General features: G+C 44.3%; 1 protein-coding gene across 1 annotated transcript in view; it reads left to right on the forward strand.

The window, feature by feature from the left end:
- Positions 1-23,052, forward strand: part of LOC109908777 (plexin domain-containing protein 2-like) — a 171,908-nt gene that overhangs the window by 111,222 nt on the left and 37,634 nt on the right. The window contains exons 8-9 of the mRNA XM_020507469.2: positions 9,994-10,089; positions 10,765-10,846. Coding sequence (XP_020363058.1) covers positions 9,994-10,089; positions 10,765-10,846 — 178 coding nt within the window. The remainder of the gene's footprint in view (positions 1-9,993; positions 10,090-10,764; positions 10,847-23,052) is intronic.

The following is a 23,052-nucleotide window of genomic DNA, read 5'->3' on the forward strand; positions in this document are numbered from 1 at the left end:
AGGTTGTAATGCAACAAAATAGGAAAAACGGCAAGGAGGATGAGTACATTTGCAAGGCACTGTAGAGGGGATAGGATGCAGCCTAAATCTGCAACAGCACAGGGGGATCTGGTTCAGATGGATGAGCTGAATTCCTGCTGTGATATCCCAATCCCCACCACTGCATGGAACTCATTTGTTATTCTCTGGCAAAAAAAAGTCTGTCTTTTTAAATGTAGATTAACTTTAAGGCCTGGTTGTTCTTTTTTTCACAGTTAGTATTGATCATGTCTAAAATCTTCACTGCGGTTTCTTGTAGTATTAAGAAAAATAAGTTATGTATTTAGACTAGCGTGATTGCTTGGGGGCTTTAGCCTCCAGGTCTCATAGCGTAACATAGGTAATCCCAAATGGCACCCTATTCCCATATAGAGTACACTATTTTAAGAAGAGCCCAGGCAGCTGGAGGGCTGAGTAATCAGTGTTGAGGGGGGAACTCATGCGAGTCAATAAGTGTTTCTGCTGCCAATGAACTCTGACGAGGAGGAGTAGTAAGGATCGGAGGACCAAAGCACAGCGTGATGTGAATACATTCTTTTAATGTAAGACGAAATAACAAAGTACACGAAACAAACAAAATGAACATGACCACTATCAACACAGAGTGCAACATCCATAGACATAGATAATCACCCACGAAATACTCAAGGAATATGGCTGCCTAGATATGGTTCCCAATCAGAGACAACAGTAAACAGCTGCCTCTACTTGAGAACCAATCTAGGCAACCATTGACATACAAAACCCCTAGACTGGTCATACTGACAATATTGGGCTGAGCACACACAGCTAGTGCAGCCGGAGAGGATCCCTCTAACCCTCTCCTTAAGCCATGCTCAAGTTGTGAAATTTAATATTCTATGCTGCTAGCTAGCCAGGCCATGGCGTTTGGGCCTGGCCTGTGCTGCACTGGCGTTAGCAGGGGGAAGATATCCTTGTACAGACAAGATATTTAGCAGGTCAGGTGCTAGGCTTTTATTTAGCCACCCCCGGGCTGGGCAGCCAGATGCACGGACAGCCAGACTCGCAGTCACCCTCATGCATTATTCTGATGAGGTTATCAAAACCAGAAGTGCCTCAGTCATTTTAATACCTGTCTGCCTGCAGACGTACACTCTTAAGTCTTATCAGACTGTGTTTTCTTTTGCTAATTCACTGCGGAAGCTGTGGTACAATAGCTGGCCCACAATTTGCTCACCTCATTATTATACAGTCAGAGCTCAGATAGAGGTCCTTGTGTTTTCATCATATCCATTCAATTTATGATATTGCTGAATTTCCATGTCCAATGTCTGTATTTGTATTGTATTTTGGGGTGATTACGTAGATTTCAGGGAACAGATATTGGAGGTAATCTGCTCAAAGCTAGAGATCTCGCTGTGTGGTAGCGAGGTTTCTGAATTAATGAGACGGTGAAATGAAAGCTGCATGATTGTTATGTTGACGGCAGGAAATACACTGGCACGGAACTGTAGCTTTTCTATCGGCTGAGTGAGTAGGAAAAGAATAGGGAACTAACCTCACTGTCAGGGTCCTATGTGCTATTCTGTTCCAGACAGTAATTATTATTATCACTGTGCTGTTGGAACAGTATGTGTAATGAAAATCTACCTGCACATCGATTATTTTCTTCCCCCCGGCAGTTTTGGACTCCATTGTTCCTATAGGCACACAGGCTCTGGCAATAAAGCACTATTCTGAATTTAGATTACCTCATCCCCTCAGTGGTTTTTAACTCATTGCACAAGGTCTCCATGTCACATTTCCATTGATTCTCATCCAACTTGCAAGGGTGAATGAATAAGAAATCATTTCCTGGTCTGGTATTCAGATTTTCATAATAGATCATTGTTATAAAGGAGTCTTCTTAGAAGAAAATGTGCTATCTAGAACCCAAAAGGGTTCTTTGGCTGTCCCCATAGGAGAACCCTTTTGGTATCAAGTAGAATACGTTTGGTTCTAAGTAGCACCATTTTGACTTCAATGTAGAACCCTTTCCACAGAGGGTTCAACATGGAACCAAAAAGGGTTCTCATATAGGGACAGCTAACCCTTTTTTCTAAGAGTGTAGGTGTGTACCAGACCAGTAGCCTATTATCCATTGTATTTTCCATCTGGTGAGATATTGACTGGGCCAATGCATTATTTTGCCTGTGCTTTTAATTAGATTATGACCTAATTGATCTTTGTGTTCATAATTGATGTTAGTTACACTTCTGCAAAGCTCCTTTTGTTTGATGTATTGGAGCAGGGCAGCTAAATCTTCATTACCGCTTGTTGATGCTCAGGCTGAGACGGCCTGTATTTGCTGTAAATTAAAGCTTCCTCCCTCCCAGGCTATGGGGTGAAGTTTTCCCAACTTGCAGATCTAGGATCAGTTTTCCCTCCCCCAATCCTAATCCTTAACTGTTTGAGGGAAATCCAAGATCAGCGTCTAGGGGCAATATAACCTCTTCCCATCGCCTGGAGGAAAACCGAGCCAGGCCACAGAGTCTAGACAGCCTGCCCACAGAGGAGCATTCCCAGGCAGGCAGACAGTGAGAGACCTCTCCTCTGGTCCATCCATGCTATCATTACACACTTTATAATCCCACTGCCTGGGGCCAGAGGAAGCCAGCCATAGGGAAGGCAAGGAGAGGGGTGGTATTCAGGGTAAAGACAGCTGATACAGTAGCTAGCTAGACTTACTGTATGGTACCTTGCATTGGTCAGATGTTTTTGGTGCCGAAACAAAGCAAAGCACACTGACTGTTTTTCACACATTTTAATAGGGCATAATGTCTCTATATAGTTCTGCATTCTCACCTATATTAGAACAATGAATATTCATGGGATGTCTCAAATGGCACCTTATTCCCTATATAATGCATTGCAAATAGTCTGCGTAGCCGTTTGATTAGGTGTTCAGGAGTCTGATCAAATCAAATCAAATTTATTTATATAGCCCTTCGTACATCAGCTGATATCTCAAAGTGCTGTACAGAAACCCAGCCTAAAACCCCAAACAGCAAGCAATGCAGGTGTAGAAGCACGGTGGCTAGGAAAAACTCCCTAGAAAGGCCAATACCTAGGAAGAAACCTAGAGAGGAACCAGGCTATGTGGGGTGGCCAGTCCTCTTCTGGCTGTGCCGGTAGAGATTAGAACAGAACATGGCCAAGATGTTCAAATGTTCATAAATGACCAGCATGGTCGAATAATAATAAGGCAGAACAGTTGAAACTGGAGCAGCAGCACAGTCAGGTGGAAGTTGAAACTGGAGCAGCAGCATGGCCAGGTGGACTGGGGACAGCAAGGAGTCATCATGTCAGGTAGTCCTGGGGCATGGTCCTAGGGCTCAGGTCAGTTGAAACTGGAACAGCAGCATGGCCAGGTGGACTGGGGACAGCAAGGAGTCATCATGTCAGGTAGTCCTGGGGCATGGTCCTAGGGCTCAGGTCCTCCGAGAGAGAGAAAGAAAGAGAGAAGGAGAGAATTAGAGAACGCACACTTAGATTCACACAGGACACCGAATAGGACAGGAGAAGTACTCCAGATATAACAAACTGACCCCAGCCCCCCGACACATAAACTACTGCAGCATAAATACTGGAGGCTGAGACAGGAGGGGTCAGGAGACACTGTGGCCCCATCCGAGGACACCCCCGGACAGGGCCAAACAGGAAGGATATAACCCCACCCACTTTGCCAAAGCACAGCCCCCACACCACTAGAGGGATATCTTCAACCACCAACTTACCATCCTGAGACAAGGCTGAGTATAGCCCACAAAGATCTCCGCCACGGCACAACCCAAGGGGGGGGGCGCCAACCCAGACAGGATGACCACAACAGTGAATCAACCCACTCAGGTGACGCACCCCCTCCAGGGACGGCATGAGAGAGCCCCAGCAAGCCAGTGACTCAGCCCCTGTAATAGGGTTAGAGGCAGAGAATCCCAGTGGAAAGAGGGGAACCGGCCAGGCAGAGACAGCAAGGGCGGTTCGTTGCTCCAGAGCCTTTCCGTTCACCTTCCCACTCCTGGGCCAGACTACACTCAATCATATGACCCACTGAAGAGATGAGTCTTCAGTAAAGACTTAAAGGTTGAGACCGAGTTTGCGTCTCTGACATGGGTAGGCAGACCGTTCCATAAAAATGGAGCTCTATAGGAGAAAGCCCTGCCTCCAGCTGTTTGCTTAGAAATTCTAGGGACAATTAGGAGGCCTGCGTCTTGTGACCGTAGCGTACGTGTAGGTATGTACGGCAGGACCAAATCAGAGAGATAGGTAGGAGCAAGCCCATGTAATGCTTTGTAGGTTAGCAGTAAAACCTTGAAATCAGCCCTTGCTTTGACAGGAAGCCAGTGTAGAGAGGCTAGCACTGGAGTAATATGATCAAATTTTTTGGTTCTAGTCAGGATTCTAGCAGCCGTATTTAGCACTAACTGAAGTTTATTTAGTGCTTTATCCGGGTAGCCGGAAAATAGAGCATTGCAGTAGTCTAACCTAGAAGTGACAAAAGCATGGATACATTTTTCTGCATCATTTTTGGACAGAAAGTTTCAGATTTTTGCAATGTTACGTAGATGGAAAAAAGCTGTCCTCGAAATGGTCTTGATATGTTCTTCAAAAGAGAGATCAGGGTCCAGAGTAACGCCGAGGTCCTTCACAGTTTTATTTGAGACGACTGTACAACCATTAAGATTAATTGTCAGATTCAACAGAAGATCTCTTTGTTTCTTGGGACCTAGAACAAGCATCTCTGTTTTGTCCGAGTTTAATAGTAGAAAGTTTGCAGCCATCCACTTCCTTATGTCTGAAACACATGCTTCTAGCGAGGGCAATTTTGGGGCTTCACCATGTTTCATTGAAATGTACAGCTGTGTGTCATCCGCATAGCAGTGAAAGTTTACATTATGTTTTCGAATAACATCCCCAAGAGGTAAAATATATAGTGAAAACAATAGTGGTCCTAAAACGGAACCTTGAGGAACACCGAAATTTACAGTTGATTTGTCAGAGGACAAACCATTCACAGAGACAAACTGATATCTTTCCGACAGATAAGATCTAAACCAGGCCAGAACATGTCCGTGTAGACCAATTTGGGTTTCCAATCTCTCCAAAAGAATGTGGTGATCGATGGTATCAAAAGCAGCACTAAGGTCTAGGAGCACGAGGACAGATGCAGAGCCTCGGTCCGATGCCATTAAAATGTCATTTACCACCTTCACAAGTGCCGTCTCAGTGCTATGATGGGGTCTAAAACCAGACTGAAGCATTTCGTATACATTGTTTGTCTTCAGGAAGGCAGTGAGTTGCTGCGCAACAGCCTTCTCTAAAATTTTTGAGAGGAATGGAAGATTCGATATAGGCCGATAGTTTTTTATATTTTCTGGGTCAAGGTTTGGCTTTTTCAAGAGAGGCTTTATTACTGCCACTTTTAGTGAGTTTGGTACACATCCAGTGGATAGAGAGCCGTTTATTATGTTCAACATAGGAGGGCCAAGCACAGGAAGCAGCTCTTTCAGTAGTTTAGTTGGAATAGGGTCCAGTATGCAGCTTGAAGGTTTAGAGGCCATGATTATTTTCATCATTGTGTCAAGAGATATAGTACTAAAACACTTGAGCGTCTCTCTTGATCCTAGGTCCTGGCAGAGTTGTGCAGACTCAGGACAACTGAGGTTTGGAGGAATACGCAGGTTTAAAGAGGAGTCCGTAATTTGCTTTCTAATAATCATAATCTTTTCCTCAAAGAAGTTCATGAATTTATCACTGCTAAAGTGAAAGTCATCCTCTCTTGGGGAATGCTGCTTTTTAGTTAGCTTTGCGACAGTATTAAAAAGGAATTTCGGATTGTTCTTATTTTCCTCAATTAAGTTAGAAAAATAGGATGATCGAGCAGCAGTAAGGGCTCTACGGTACTGCACGGTACCGTCCTTCCAAGCTAGTCGGAAGACTAGCTGATGGCTTGGGGTAAAAGCTGTTTAGAAGCCTTTTAGACCTAGACTTGGCGCTCCGGTACCGCTTAACGTGCGGTAGCAGAGGGAACAGTCTATGACTAAGGTGACTGGAGTTTTTGACCATTTTTAGGGCCTTCCTCTGACACCGACTGGTATAGAGGTCCTGGATGGCAGGAAGCTTGGCCCCGGTGATATACTGGGCCGTAAGCACTACTCGCTGTCCAGGTGTGAAAGGGCAGAGTGGAGTACAATAGAGATTGTGTAATCTGTGGATCTGTTGGGGTGGTATGTAAATTGGAGAGGGTCTAGGGTTTCTGGGATAATGGTGTTGATGTGAGCCATGACCAGCCTTTCAAAGAATTTCATGGCTGCAGACGTGAGTGCTACAGGTCGGTAGTCATTTAGGTAGGTTACCTTAGTGTTCTTGGGCAAAAGGACTATGGTGGTCTGTTTGAAACATGTTGGAATTACAGACTCAGACAGGGAGAGTTTGAAAATGTCCGTGAGACACTTGCCAGTTGGTCAGCGCATGCTCGGAGTACACATGCTGGTAATCCATCTGGCCCAGCGGCCTTGTGAATGTTGACCTGTTTAAAGGTCTTACTCACATCAGTAGCGGAGAGTGTGATCACACAGTCGTCCGGAACATCTGAGGCTCTCATGCATGTTTCAGTGTTACTTGCCTCGAAGCGAGCATAGGAGTTATTTAGCTCGTCTGGGTGGCTCGTATCACTGAGCAGCTCTCGGCTGTGCTTCCCTTTGTAGTCTGTAATAGTTTGCAAGCCCTGCAACATCCAATGAGCGTCGGAGCCGGTCTAGTACGATTCGATCTTAGTCCTGTTTGATGGTTCGTCGGAGAGCATAGCGGGATTTCTTATAAGCTTCCGGGTTAGAGTCCCGCTCCTTGAAAGTGTCAGCTCTACCCTTTAGCTCAGTGCGAATGTTGCCTGTAATCCATGGCTTCTGGATGGGATATGTACGTACAGTCACTGTGAGGATGACATCATCAATGCACTTATTGATGAAGCCAGTGACCTGATGTGGTGTACTCCTCAATGCCATCGAAAGAATCCTGGAACATATTCCAGTCTGTGCTAGCAAAACAGTCCTGTAGTTTAGCATCTGCTTCATCTGACCACTGTTTTATTGACCAAGTCACTGGTGCTTCCTGCTTTAATTTCAGGAGGATAGAATTATGGTCAGATTTGGTCTAGAGTTCTATCCTGCCGATAGTGTATAACCTGCCAGCTGTATGTTATTAATGTCGTCGTTCAGCCACGACTTGGTGAAACATAAGATATTACAGTTTTTAATGTCTCGTTGGTAGAATATGTGTTTTCAGTTCGTCCCATTTATTTTCCCGCGATTGAAAGTGAAAAGTGAAAAAGTGCTCAGGAATTAGTAGGAGAGATTCCTCTCAGGAAAACAAGTAACATTTACAATGACCGACAAAGACAAATGGTAGAGGGGGTAAAAATACAGTGATAGAGTGGGGATTGGAACCAGGTGTGTGTAATGATGACGAGGCAAGTCCGGGGTTGATGAGTGAAGGACGTTCGCCAGCAGTAGGTTCGGAAGCAGCTAGAAGGCCGGCAACTCCAAACACCTGAGCTAGACAGGAGGGGGAGCCAAAGCGAAGGCTGGTGTGATGAAATTTAACAACAAAAAAACATACTTTTTGTAGTATTTCATTACTTTAACCTGTTATGGCTACAATCCCCCTATCGGGATTAGTGTCATCAACAACCGCTGAATAGCATAGCGCTACATACAATAAATATTACTATAAATATTTATATTCATGTAATCACAAGTGCAATATAGAAAAACACAGCTTAGCCTTTTGTTAATCTACCTGTCGTGTCAGATTTTGAAATTATGCTTTACAGGGAAGGCAATCCAAGCATTTGTGTAAGTCTATCGATCGCACAATAAAACATTAAGTACACTTAGCTTCAGGTAGCTCGGTCACGAAAATCAGAAAAGCAATCAAATTAATCGTTTACCTTTGATGATCTTTGGATGTTTTCACTCACGAGACTCCCAGTTACACAACAAATGTTCCGTTTGTATGATTTTTATATCCAAAATACCCCAGTTTGTTTGTTGCGTTATGTTCAGAAATCCACAAGATAGAGCGGTCACGACAACGCAGACAAATATTCCAAATTCCATTATGTCCACAGAAACATGTCAAACGTTTTTATAATCAATCCTCAGGTTGTTTTTAAAATATATAATCGATAATATATCAACCGCAAATGTCTTTCACAGTAGGAGAGGGGAAAACAATGGCTGTCCAAATTCTGTTGCGCAAGCAAAACTCATGTGACCACTTGGCGCGATGTTATCGTTCTGGCTCATTTTTCAAAATAAAAGCCTGAAACTATGTCTGAAGACTGTTGACACCTTGAGGAAGCGATAGGAAAAGGAATCTGGTTCATATCCCTTTAAATCCAGCAAGGGGAGGCTATGGAACATGGAGTTTTCAAAATAGAAGCCACTTCCTGCTTAGATTTTCCTGAGGATTTCGCCTGCAATATCCGTTCTGTTATACTCACAGACAACATTTTGACAGTTTTGGAAACATTAGAGTGTTTTCTATCCAATACTACTAATAATATGCATATGTTAGCAACTGAGACTGAGGAGCTGGCCGTTTACAATGGTCACCTTTTCATCCAAGCTACTCAATACTGCCCCTGCAGTCATATGAAGTTACCAGAACGTTTCGTAAAAGTTGAAAAAAATTATCCAAATTGTTTGACATTGGGATTGTTCTCGAATTGTTCAGAGAACTTTAAGAAACAAGTATTTCAACACAACGTTTCCTACAGGTTTCTGCATCTGCAGATGGATAACATCATAATACAGACAGAATAGAATAGGGGATTTAGTGGTTTTAACATTACATTGGCAGTATCTTAATGCACGCAAAAGGATACATGGCTTTCCTCTTAGATCAAAACTAATCCAAGCACGCAAAATGTGTCCATTTCATATTGGTCATTGATGTAAGTGTGTATTCAGTAAGTGCATATGATGAATGGGGGTCGCTAGGAGTCAAACTCATTGTTGTATATGTTCCACAGCCACAGCGCTGTGTATTGAATTGACATTTTCCAGCTCGTTGCTCATGAAAATGTGTGTATTATAGAATGTGTAATATATCGAACAATGTCATATGGCTTTATAAAATAATTATTCTCACTGATTTACTGTATAAACGTCCCATTGTATTCCAGGAATTTCAGTCACTTAACATTGATTTAGCCACACCAGATAAATTACTAGAATTAAGGTATAAACTAGCAAATCTGTTACATTTATGAGATTACAATGGTAGAGCTACAGTATGCCTTTACATGAATATATAATACTTTGAGCATTTCTCCCTATGCATAGTGTACTGCAAAACCAAGTGGGCCATTTTTGCAGTGGGATTGAAAAAGCGTTTGAGTTATAGGGTCCAGGGAGGGACTGCTGTTCTTCCGCTTACCTTGCCTGGTGTCTCCTTCTGCAGATGACTCTAGTCACTGGTCTGCACCCCAAATAGCAGCCTATTCTCTACATAGTGCACTACTTTTGACCAAAGTGGGCCATGGTCAAAAGTAGTGCACTATATAGGGAATAGTGTGCCATTTGGGAAGTTGCCTGGAGGAACTGGGGGCTTTCAACAGGGACTCTGATTGATATCAGCTCTAGTGGGACATTGCTTCCCACCCAATTGCCAAGTGGCAGGCTCTCTGTTGGACACAAACCGAGAGAGGGAAAAATAAATAATAAATAAATGCTGTGGTAGCTCTCTTCCCTTATGGCCTGATTCTGCCTCTCTGTTCTCTTCTTATTTTTCTCTCGCTCTCTCACTCCCTTCTTTGGGGACAATTTGTCCTAGTTTCAGCTCTCTGAGGAAGATTTGTGACAGGTGTTTTCTCGCTCTCTCTCTCTCTCTCTCTGTCTCTCTCTCTCTCTCTCTCTCTCTCTCCTTCCTTCTCTCCCTCACCACATCCAGATGTTCGTCGGAGAACGATCTATGAGTACCATCGTGTGGAGCTGACAAAGACCAAAATCACCAACTCTACAGCAGTGGAGATGATGCCTCTACCGAGTAAGATGGATTCCTCTCAATAGACATGGCTCACGATATGATATATGATAATGACAACACAAGTAGGCCCCCATAAACTAGTCTAGATTCTAGACCTTGTCATAGGTGAAATATAGAGGGGTCTGTTCAATGTCTGCCTAATAGATTTTTCCTCAGACTGTATCCCATCATTTCAGGGACACCTGTGTGTCAAACTCCTCCCTTTTGAGAATGATCTGTTTGCATTAGCAAACTACAACTTTCTAATGATCCACATATGGATTTCTATGTTGGTTTTGACTTGTTCAGCTCTGGGCCCATATGTATCAGGCGTCTCAGAGTTGGTTTTCTAATTTCACGTCAGTTGTTTAGCCTTTTAGATCACAATGCACAAGATAACATGGACAAGGGAGACCTGATCCTGGATCAGCAATATGGCCCCAGTTTTGCATCATCAAATACAACATTCTAAGTTGAATTTTTACTTGTTAAGAGCTCTGGACCAGTGTTGTGAGTCAGCAGACATGGGTGTGTTGTAACATATGTGTGTTGTAACATATGTGTGTTGTGATGTGTGTGTTGTAACATGTAAAAAAATAAATAAAGATGCATTTGTCACATGCACCCGAATACAACAGGTGTGTTGCAACGTGTGTGTTGTAACATGTGTGTGTGTGTGTCGTTTTCCCTCCCTAGCGTGTCTCCAGTTCACCAGCTGTGACAGCTGCATCTCCTCCCAGATCAACTTCAACTGCAGCTGGTGCCACCTCCTTCACAGGTCAGACACCCCTCTATACCCCTCTTGTCTTTGTCTCCATCTCAAATGGCTCCCTACTACCTATGTGATGCGCTACTTTTGACCAGGGCCATTTGGGACACGGGCCAATGTCTTTTTCTCTCTTCCATCCAACACTAAATCTTTCTGTTTATCTTCCCCTCATTCTCCGTCGCGCGCTCAGTCCCTCTGTCCTCCCTCTCCCTCCTTCCAATGTTGCTATTACCTCTCGTCACTCAGTACCTCTGACATGTTAGCTAGCTACTGAGTGTGAGGTGTATGTATCGCATCTGGCAATTTTTTTTAATTTTTTATTTCACCTTTATTTAACCATGTAGGCTAGTTGAGAACAAGTTCTCATTTGCAACTGCGACCTGGCCAAGATAAAGCATAGCAGTGTGAGCATACAACAAAGAGTTACACATGGAGTAAACAATTAACAAGTCAATAACACAGTAGAAAACAAAAGGGGGGTCTATATACAATGTGTGCAAAAGGCATGAGGAGGTAGGCAAATAATTACAATTTTGCAGATTAACACTGGAGTGATAAATGATCAGATGGTCATGTACAGGTAGAGATATTGGTGTGCAGAAGAGCAGAAAAGTAAATAAATAAAAACAGTATGGGGATGAGGTAGGTGAAAAGGGTGGGCTATTTACCAATAGACTATGTACAGCTGCAGCGATCGGTTAGCTGCTCAGATAGCTGATGTTTGAAGTTGGTGAGGGAGATAAAAGTCTCCAACTTCAGCGATTTTTGCAATTCGTTCCAGTCACAGGCAGCAGAGTACTGGAACGAAAGGCGGCCAAATGAGGTGTTGGCTTTAGGGATGATCAGTGAGATACACCTGCTGGAGCGCGTGCTACGGATGGGTGTTGCCATCGTGACCAGTGAGCTGAGATAAGGCGGAGCTTTACCTAGCATAGACTTGTAGATGACCTGGAGCCAGTGGGTCTGGCGACGAATATGTAGCGAGGGCCAGCCGACTAGAGCATACAAATCGCAGTGGTGGGTGGTATAAGGTGCTTTAGTGACAAAACGGATGGCACTGTGATAGACTGCATCCAGTTTGCTGAGTAGAGTGTTGGAAGCCATTTTGTAGATGACATCGCCGAAGTCGAGGATCGGTAGGATAGTCAGTTTTACTAGGGTAAGCTTGGCGGCGTGAGTGAAGGAGGCTTTGTTGCGGAATAGAAAGCCGACTCTTGATTTGATTTTCGATTGGAGATGTTTGATATGAGTCTGGAAGGAGAGTTTGCAGTCTAGCCAGACACCTAGGTACTTATAGACGTCCACATATTCTAGGTCGGAACCATCCAGGGTGGTGATGCTAGTCGGGCATGCAGGTGCAGGCAGCGACCGGTTGAAAAGCATGCATTTGGTTTTACTAGCGTTTAAGAGCAGTTGGAGGCCACGGAAGGAGTGTTGTATGGCATTGAAGCTTGTTTGGAGGTTAGATAGCACAGTGTCCAAACACGGGCCGAAAGTATATAGAATGGTGTCGTCTGCGTAGAGGTGGATCAGGGAATCGCCCGCAGCAAGAGCAACATCATTGATATACACAGAGAAAAGAGTCGGCCCGAGAATTGAACCCTGTGGCACCCCCATAGAGACTGCCAGAGGACCGGACAGCATGCCCTCCGATTTGACACACTGAACTCTGTCTGCAAAGTAATTGGTGAACCAGGCAAGGCAGTCATCCGAAAAACCGAGGCTACTGAGTCTGCCGATAAGAATATGGTGATTGACAGAGTCGAAAGCCTTGGCAAGGTCGATGAAGACGGCTGCACAGTACTGTCTTTTATCGATGGCGGTTATGATATCGTTTAGTACCTTGAGTGTGGCTGAGGTGCACCCATGACCGGCTCGGAAACCAGATTGCACAGCGGAGAAGGTACGGTGGGATTCGAGATGGTCAGTGACCTGTTTGTTGACTTGGCTTTCGAAGACCTTAGATAGGCAGGGCAGGATGGATATAGGTCTGTAACAGTTTGGGTCCAGGGTGTCTCCCCCTTTGAAGAGGGGGATGACTGCGGCAGCTTTCCAATCCTTGGGGATCTCAGACGAGATGAAAGAGAGGTTGAACAGGCTGGTAATAGGGGTTGCGACAATGGTGGCAGATAGTTTCAGAAATAGAGGGTCCAGATTGTCAAGCCCAGCTGATTTGTACGGGTCCAGGTTTTGCAGCTCTTTCAGAACATCTGCTATCTGGATTTGGGTAAAGGAGAACCTGGAGAGGCTTGGGCGAGGAGCTGCGGGGGGGGCGGAGCTGTTGGCCGAGGTTGAAGTAGCCAGGCGGAAGGCATGGCCAGCCGTTGAGAAATGCTTATTGAAGTTTTCGATAATCATGGATTTATCAGTGGTGACCGTGTTACCTAGCCTCAGTGCAGTGGGCAGCTGGGAGGAGGTGCTCTTGTTCTCCATGGACTTCACAGTGTCCCAGAACTTTTTGGAGTTGGAGCTACAGGATGCAAACTTCTGCCTGAAGAAGCTGGCCTTAGCTTTCCTGACTGACTGCGTGTATTGGTTCCGGACTTCCCTGAACAGTTGCATATCACGGGGACTATTCGATGCTATTGCAGTCCGCCACAGGATGTTTTTGTGCTGGTCGAGGGCAGTCAGGTCTGGGGTGAACCAAGGGCTGTATCTGTTCTTAGTTCTGCATTTTTTGAACGGAGCATGCTTATCTAAAATGGTGAGGAAGTTACTTTTAAAGAATGACCAGGCATCCTCAACTGACGGGATGAGGTCAATGTCCTTCCAGGATACCCGGGCCAGGTCGATTAGAAAGGCCTGCTCACAGAAGTGTTTTAGGGAGCGTTTGACAGTGATGAGGGGTGGTCGTTTGACTGCGGCTCCGTAGCGGATACAGGCAATGAGGCAGTGATCGCTGAGATCCTGGTTGAAGACAGCGGAGGTGTATTTGGAGGGCCAGTTGGTCAGGATGACGTCTATGAGGGTGCCCTTGTTTACAGAGTTAGGGTTGTACCTGGTGGGTTCCTTGATGATTTGTGTGAGATTGAGGGCATCTAGCTTAGATTGTAGGACTGGCGGGGTGTTAAGCATATCCCAGTTTAGGTCACCTAACAGAACAAACTCTGAAGCTAGATGGGGGGCGATCGATTCACAAATGGTGTCCAGGGCACAGCTGGGAGCTGAGGGGGGTCAGTAGCAGGCGGCAACCGTGAGAGACTTATTTCTGGAGAGAGTAATTTTCAAAATTAGTAGTTCGAACTGTTTGGGTATGGACCTGGAAAGTATGACATTACTTTGCAGGCTATCTCTGCAGTAAACTGCAACTCCTCCCCCTTTGGCAGTTCTATCTTGACGGAAGATGTTATAGTTGGGTATGGAAATCTCTGAATTTTTGGTGGCCTTCCTGAGCCAGGATTCAGACACAGCAAGGACATCAGGGTTAGCAGAGTGTGCTAAAGCAGTGAGTAAGACAAACTTAGGGAGGAGGCTTCTGATGTTGACATGCATGAAACCAAGGCTTTTTCGATCACAGAAGTCAACAAATGAGGGTGCCTGGGGACATGCAGGGCCTGGGTTTACCTCCACATCACCCGCGGAACAGAGAAGGAGTAGTATGAGGGTGCGGCTAAAGGCTATCAAAACTGGTCGCCTAGAGCGTTGGGGACAGAGAATAAGAGGAGCAGGTTTCTGGGCATGGTAGAATATATTCAGGGCATAATGCGCAGACAGGGGTATGGTGGGGTGCGGGTACAGCGGAGGTAAGCCCAGGCACTGGGTGATGATGAGAGAGGTTGTATCTCTGGACATGCTGGTAGTAATGGGTGAGGTCACCGCATGTGTGGGAGGTGGGACAAAGGAGTTATCAGGGGTATGAAGAGTGGAACTAGGGGCTCCATTGTGAACTAAAACAATGATAACTAACCTGAACAACAGTATACAAGGCATATTGACATTTGAGAGAGACATACAGCGAGGCATACAGTAATCACAGGTGTTGAATTGGGAAAGCTAGCTAAAACAGTAGGTGAGACAACAGCTAATCAGCTAGCACAACAACAGCAGGTAAAATGGCGTAGACTAGGCAACGGGGCCAACAGATAAAACAAACAAGCAGAATGGAGTACCGTGATTAATGGACAGTCCAGCGTGCATCAGCTATGTAGCCAAGAGATCAGTGTCCAGGGGGCAGCGGTGGATGGGGCAGGGAAGCTGGACTGGCGAGTGTTATCCAGGTTTAAAAAAAAAAATAACAATGACTAAATAGCTTGTAGCTAGTTAGCTGGTTAGCTTCTGGAGGTTCTTGAGTGTGTTCTAAAAATAAATAAAAAATAATAGCGATTCCGTATCACATTGGGTGAGGCAGGTTTCCGGAAGGTATAAACAAATTAAAAGTCAAAAGAGATAGAAAGTAAATATGGGTCCGGTGGGCGTTTGGGACGCGGCGATTCAGGCAGTTAGCAGGCCTGTGCTAACAAGCTAACAGTTTGTAGGCCCGGGCTAGACAAGGTAGCAGTTAGCGGACCGGAGCTGGACAAGCTAGCAGTTAGCAGGCCGAATTAGCAAGCAGGGAGATAGCGAGGGCTAGAGAGTTAGCCTTTGGGGGACGTCGCGATGGGGTGAGTCTGTTTATTCCTCTTCATGCGGTGACATCGATAGACCGGTCGTGGGACCGGGTATTGTAGCTCAGGAGTATGCTACGGTGGTAGCGCAGGCCGGGCTAGCTTCAAGCTAAGTGGGTGGAAACGCTAGCCAGGGGTAATCATCCGGGGTTGCGGTTTAGCTAGATAGCTAGTTGTGAAGATCCATTGGAAGCTTAGGTTTAGCAAAATGTTTTTAAAGGGATAGCTATGTAAAAAAACGAAAAATAAACGAAAAATAAACGAAATATACAGGGACACGACACGACACGACAGGACGACAGGACGACTTACTGCTACGCAGACTCATATGGAGTCTGACCCTTCCCTTCCAGTGGACTATTCCCTCTGAGCTCAATTACTGCATCCGGAACGGCAACCTATTCCCTATATAGCGTGCTACTTTCGACAATAATCCCTGGTCATAAATATAGTGCACTATTAAGGGAATCGCGTGCCAGTTGGGACGAAGTCAGTGAGTCCTGGTGATGCTCTGTTGGTTTCTCTTCCTGATGATGTGCAGGTTGGATTAGCAGAGAGAGAGAAAAGCATGATATTCCACCCATTATTCTTGTTTTTGCGACCTAGACATCCGCTCTCTCACACCTACTCTGTCTCCCCCCCCTCTCTCCCTTCTCTTCCCCCTTCCCATCAACCATTTGTCTTTCTCTTTCACACCCTTGCACAAAAAGTTCAATATTGGAGACCGTGTAAAATATTATTGCACAAATTGTGTATTTCCTGCCTTGTGTGATGTGAACGATGTAAGTTTGGACAACATTGTGGGAGTCTTGTTGGGGCGTTGTTTCAGTGTTTGATCCAAGTTACAAGCCATTAGTTATCAAGTGCACTGAACAGTTCTGGGCCTCAGTTCTTGGAAAATGTCTGCGGAGTTAGCGGAAATGATGTGCTCAGTTGGACTACTATTACTCCCCTTCTCATACTGTATGTCTCTACACTTTGGCCACTTCCTATTCCCCACATAGTGCGCTACTTTTGTAAAAAAGGGTGCCATTTGTGAAGAAGGCTTTAAGTGGCTTATGCACCCATTATTGAATGACCCCACAGTTATTTTAAACATATCATTTATCCCTACAAGGGCCTCTGGGAATTTGTGAGGTGCCAAAAGGTCAGGGTTTAGCCTTTTCCTCTGTCTCCTCTCTCCATCAAACTATACTACTACTAATAATACAGTCATGTGTGTATACATTTTACTTACTGGTGGCCCTGGGAATCAAACCCATAATCCTGGCACTGTGAGGGCAATGCTCTACCAATTGAGCCATACAGGACCACAATTGCCAATCTACAGTGCCTTGCGAAAGTATTCGGCCCCCTTGAACTTTGCGACCTTTTGCCACATTTCAGGCTTCAAACATAAAGATATAAAACTGTATTTTTTTGTGAAGAATCAACAACAAGTGGGACACAATCATGAAGTGGAACGACATTTATTGGATATTTCAAACTTTTTTAACAAATCAAAAACTGAAGAATTGGGCGTGCAAAATTATTCAGCCCCTTTACTTTCAGTTCAGCAAACTCTCTCCAGAAGTTCAGTGAGGATCTCTGAATGATCCAACCTAAATGACTAATGATGATAAATACAATCCACCTGTGTGTAATCAAGTCTCCGTATAAATGCACCTGCACTGTGATAGTCTCAGAGGTCCGTTAAAAGTGCAGAGAGCATCATGAAGAACAAGGAACACACCAGGCAGGTCCGAGATACTGTTGTGAAGAAGTTTAAAGCCGGATTTGGATACAAAAAGATTTCCCAAGCTTTAAACATCCCAAGGAGCCCTGTGCAAGCGATAATATTGAAATGGAAGGAGTATCAGACCACTGCAAATCTACCAAGACCTGGCCGTCCCTCTAAACTTTCAGCTCATACAAGGAGAAGACTGATCAGAGATGCAGCCAAGAGGCCCATGATCACTCTGGATGAACTGAAGAGATCTACAGCTGAGGTGGGAGACTCTGTCCATAGGACAACAATCAGTCGTATATTGCACAAATCTGGCCTTTATGGAAGAGTGGCAAGAAGAAAGCCATTTCTTAAAGATATCCATAAAAAGTGTCGTTTAAAGTTTGCCACAAGCCACCTGGGAGACACACCAAACATGTGGAAGAAGGTGCTCTGGTCAGATGAAACCAAAATTGAACTTTTTGGCAACAATGCAAAACGTTATGTTTGGCGTAAAAGCAACACAGCTCATCACCCTGAATTACCATCCCCACTGTCAAACATGGTGGTGGCAGCATAATGGTTTGGGCCTACTTTTCTTCAACAGGGACAGGGAAGATGGTTAAAATTGATGGGAAGATGGATGGAGCCAAATACAGGACCTGATGGAGTCTGCAAAAGACCTGAGACTGGGACGGAGATTTGTCTTCCAACAAGACAATGATCCAAAACATAAAGCAAAATCTACAATGGATGGAATGGTTCAAAAATAAACATATCCAGGTGTTAGAATGGCCAAGTCAAAGTCCAGACCTGAATCCAATCGAGAATCTGTGGAAAGAACTGAAAACTGCTGTTCACAAATGCTCTCCATCCAACCTCACTGAGCTCGAGCTGTTTTGCAAGGAGGAATGGGGAAACATTTCAGTCTCTCGATGTGCAAAACTGATAGAGACATACCCCAAGCGACTTACAGCTGTAATCACAGCAAAAGGTGGCGCTACAAAGTATTAACTTAAGGGAGCTGAATAATTTTGCACGCCCAATTCTTCAGTTTTTGATTTGTTAAAAAAGTTTGAAATATCCAATAAATGTCGTTCCACTTCATGATTGTGTCCCACTTGTTGTTGATTCTTCACAACAAAATACAGTTTTATATCTTTATGTTTGAAGCCTGAAATGTGGCAAAAGGTCGCAAAGTTCAAGGGGGCCGAATACTTTCGCAAGGCACTGTACATGTATTCTGTATCCCGCAGAGCTGCGGAGACAATCTACACCTGAATCATAATGGCCTAATTATGCTGCCTTTTAATGAGATAGAAATGTGCGCGAGCTGCATCACGCGGTTGGGGCTCGCTCCATCCTTTGTATCCCTCAACAAAAAACTTCAATCAAAAGGGCAAACGAATGCACAGTTTAAACAAGCCAATTTAAATGCGTTGCAGCATTGTTGGGCCGCGGGTTAATGAAAGAGAGACACCTATGATTTTAGAGAACGGCTGTAATGAACTATATCTCCCTCTCCCTGGCTTTACTCTCTTTCTTTTTTATCTGCCTTTCTGATTCTCTCCCCTCTCGCTCCCTTTCTCTCGCTCCCCCACTCTCTGGAAAGGTGAATGCTGGGTGTTTTCTCCCCCATTGCGTTTCAGGCTAAATCAGCTTGTTGCTGCCTCTGATGTATGCAAGCTGAGTGCTGGGCTGGGTTGGACAATAAAAGGCGTGTTGGAGCTAATAAAGCATGCAAGGCATCGCTATGGACCAGCGACTGGCTGTGGTTGCCCATATTGCTGAGCGCTAATTTGGTGAGAAAAGGCGGTCGGTGCGGGATTTGTTTACAGTAATATCAAAATGACTGCCACCACATCTAAGGTGGAAGAGGCTCCAAAGACAAAGAGTGTTGCGTTTTAATAAGTTGTGGCCACACTGTATTTTATTCAATCACATTGCATCGTTTGAGGGAGATAGATTGTGTGCCGTGCCAAGAGTGTAATGATGGTCTCACCATTTCTACACACTCAGATAAGTAGCTCTAGCTTGCATAGCTCGCCCAACTTGATCTAGCTCGCCCAGCTTGCATAGGAATTTAAAAACTGTATGGTTGAAGGAGATGGGGGGGGGGGGGACATCTGGCTGGCCGACTGACTGCGAATTGAGAAATTATGTGACTAGACTCAACAAAATGAAGAAGAAACTGTATTACGAAGCCAAGATCAATGATATAAAGAATAATGGAGTACTTTAAATTCAATTATGGGCAGAAAGACAAATTCAACTCCATCTTTCATTTAATCAGATGGCTCATTCATCACAAAACCATTTGCTGTTGCCAATTATGTTAATGATTACTTCATTGGCAAACTGGGCAAACTTATGTAGGAAATGCCAACAACGAACAGTGAGCAAACATATTTATGCATAAAAAAAAAACGAATAATGACAGAAAAGCATTGTAAGTTAGAATTTTGTTTAGTTTGGGAGAGGTGAGATAAATAAATATATATAAATATTGCTATCGCTTCTGAGGATGTTAGCTGACTCTTTAGCCACTCTTATATGTCAAAACTTTAATCTGAACCTAGAGGAAAGTGTTAGTCCTCAGTCCTGGAGGGAAGCCAAAGTCATTCTGTTAACCAAAGAATGGTAAAGTGGCCTTCACTGGTTCTAACAGCTGACGTATCAGCTTGCTGCCAGCTGTTAGTAAACTGTTGGGAAAAATTGTGTTTGACCAAATTACACTGCTATTTCTCTGTAAACAAATTATGCTGAACAAAAATATAAACGCAACATGCAACCATTTCAAAGATTTTACTGAGTTACAGTTCATATGAGGAAATCAGTCAATTGAAATAAATAAATAAGTTGAGGAGATTGGTGTTACCTGAGATTGTAAATTGTCACGGTCAAAACACATTGATTCGATAGTTGTAAAGCTGGGGAGAGGTCTGTCTGTGATAAAGAGATGCTCTGCGTTTTTGACATCACACTCCACAATGCAAGTCCTTCAGCTTGATCTTATCTTGAATATTGTCCAGTCATATGTTCAAGTGCTGCGAAGAAAGACTTTGTTTTGGGCCAGTTGCAGCTTAACTGAGTGAAATCTTCATTTCTATTTTATTTTTGTATTTCCTTTTTATATTTTTGGGGCTCCATCCACCACTCCACCTCTTCGGAGGATAAAAATACACTTTGTTTTTCAGCATTTTATTTCATTGATATACTGTAGCTGATATTCTGAAAGAGCTGCAAAATCTGGACTCCTACAAATCAGCTAGGCTAGACAATCTGGACCCTCTCTTTCTTAAATTATTTGCCACAATTGTTGCAACCCCTATTACTAGCCTGTTCAACCTCTTTCGTGTCGTCTGAGATCCCTAAAGATTGGAAAGCTGCCGTGGTCATCCCCCTCTTCAAAGGGGGAGAACTCTAGACCCAAACTGTTACAGACCTATATCTATCCTACCCTGCCTTTCTAAAGTCTCTGAAAGCCAAGTTAACAAACAGATCACCGACCATTTCGAATCCCACTGTACCTTCTCCACTATGCAATCTAGTTTCTGAGCTGGTCAAATGACTGCCTCGCCTGGTTCACCAACTACTTCTCAGATAGAGTTCAGTGTGTCAAATTGGAGGGCCTGTTGTCTGGACCTCTGGCAGTTTCTATTGGGGTGCCACAGGGTTAAATTCTCGGGCCGACTCTTTTCTCTGTATACATCAATGATGTTGCTCTTACTGCTGGATATTCTCTGATCCACCTCTACGCAGACGACCACATTCTGTATACTTCTGGCCCTTCTTTGGAGACTGTGTTAACAAACCTCCAGACAGGCTTCAATGCCATACAACACTCTTTCGGGGGCCTCCAACTGCTCTTAAATGCAAGTAAAAACTAAATGCATGCTCTTCAACCGATCGCTGCCCGCACCCGCCCAGCTGTCTAGCACTACTCTGGACGCTTCTGACTTAGAATATGTGGACAACTACAAATACCTAGGTGGCTGGTTAGACTATAAACTATCCTTCCAGACTCACATTAAGCATCACCAATCCAAAATTGAATCTAGAATCGGCTTCCTATTTCGCAAACAAAGCATCCTTCCCTCATTCTGCCAAACATTCCCTCGTAAAACTGACCATCCTACCGATCCTTGACTTCAGCACTGTAATTTACAAAATAGCCTCCAACACTCTACTCAGCAAATTGGATGTATTCTATCACAGTGCCATCCTTTTTGTCACCAAAGCCCCATATACTACCCACCACTGCGACCTGTATGCTCTCGTTGGCTGGCCCTCGCCAAACCCACTGGCTCCAGGTCATCTATAAGTCTTTACTATGCCTTACCTCACTGGTCACCCTAGCAGCACCCACCCATAGCAAGCGCTCCAGCAGGTACAGTGGGGCAAAAAAATATTTTGTCAGCCACCAATTGTGCAAGTTCTCCCACTTAAAAAGATGAGAGAGGCCTGTAATTTTCATCATAGGTACACTTCAACTATGACAGAAAATCACATTGTAGGATTTTTAATTAATTAATTTGCAAATGATGATGGAAAATAGGTATTTGGTCACCTACAAACAAGCAGGATTTCTGGCTCTCACAGACCTGTAACTTCTTTAAGAGGCTCCTCTGTCCTCCACTCATTACCTGTATAAAAGACACCTGTCCACAACCTCAAACAGTCACACACCAAACTCCACTATGGCCAAGACCAAAGAGCTGTCAAAGGACACCAGAAACAAAATTGTAGACCTGCACCAGGCTGGGAAGACTGAATCTGCAATAGGTAAGCAGCTTGGTGTGAAGAAATCAACTATGGGAGCAATTATTAGGAAATGGAAGACATACAAGACCACTGATAATCTCCCTCGATCTGGGGCTCCACGCAAGATCTCACCCCGTGGGGTCAAAATGATCACAAGAACGGTGAGCAAAAATCCCAGACCCACACAGGGGGACCTAGTGAATGACCTGCAGAGATCTGGGACCAAAGTGACAAAGCCTACCATCAGTAACACACTACGCCGCCAGGAACTAAAATCCGGCAGTGCCAGACGTGTCCCCCTGCTTAAGCCAGTACATGTCCAGGCCCGTCTGAAGTTTGCTAGAGAGCATTTGGATGATCCAGAAGAAGATTGGGAGAATGTCATATGGTCAGATGAAACCAAAATATAACTTTTTGGTAAAAACTCAAGTCTTTGTGTTTGGAGGACAAAGAATGCTGAGTTGCATCCAAAGAACACCATACCTACTGTGAAGCATGGGGGTGGAAACATAATCCGTTGGGGCTGTTTTTCTGCAAAGGGACCAGGACGACTGATCCATGTAAAGGAAAGAATGAATGGGGCCATGTATCGTGAGATTTTGAGTGAAAACCTCCTTCCATCAGCAAGGGCATTGAAGATGAAATGTGGCTGGGTCTTTCAGCATGACAATGATCCCAAACACACCGCCTGGGCAACGAAGGAGTGGCTTCATAAGAAGCATTTCTAGGTCCTGAAGTGGCCTAGCCAGTCTCCAGATCTCAACCCCATAGAAAATCTTTGGAGGGAGTTGAAAGTCTGTGTTGCCCAGCAACAGCCCCAAAACATCACTGCTCTAGAGGAGATCTGCATGGAGGAATGGGCCAAAATACCAGCAACAGTGTATGAAAACCTTGTGAAGACTTACAGAAAACGTTTGACCTTTGTCATTGCCAACAAAGGGTATATAACAAAGTATTGAGATAAACTTTTGTTATTGACCAAATACTTATTTTCCACCATAATTTGCAAATAAATTCATAAAAAATCCTACAATGTGATTTTCTCGTTTTTTCTTCTCTCATTTTGTCTGTCATAGTTGAAGTGTACCTATGCTGAAAATTACAGGCCTCTCTCATCTTTTTAAGTGGGAGAACTTGCACAA

The sequence above is a fragment of the Oncorhynchus kisutch genome, linkage group LG18 (assembly GCF_002021735.2).
Source record: "Oncorhynchus kisutch isolate 150728-3 linkage group LG18, Okis_V2, whole genome shotgun sequence".
Taxonomy (NCBI): domain Eukaryota; kingdom Metazoa; phylum Chordata; class Actinopteri; order Salmoniformes; family Salmonidae; genus Oncorhynchus; species Oncorhynchus kisutch.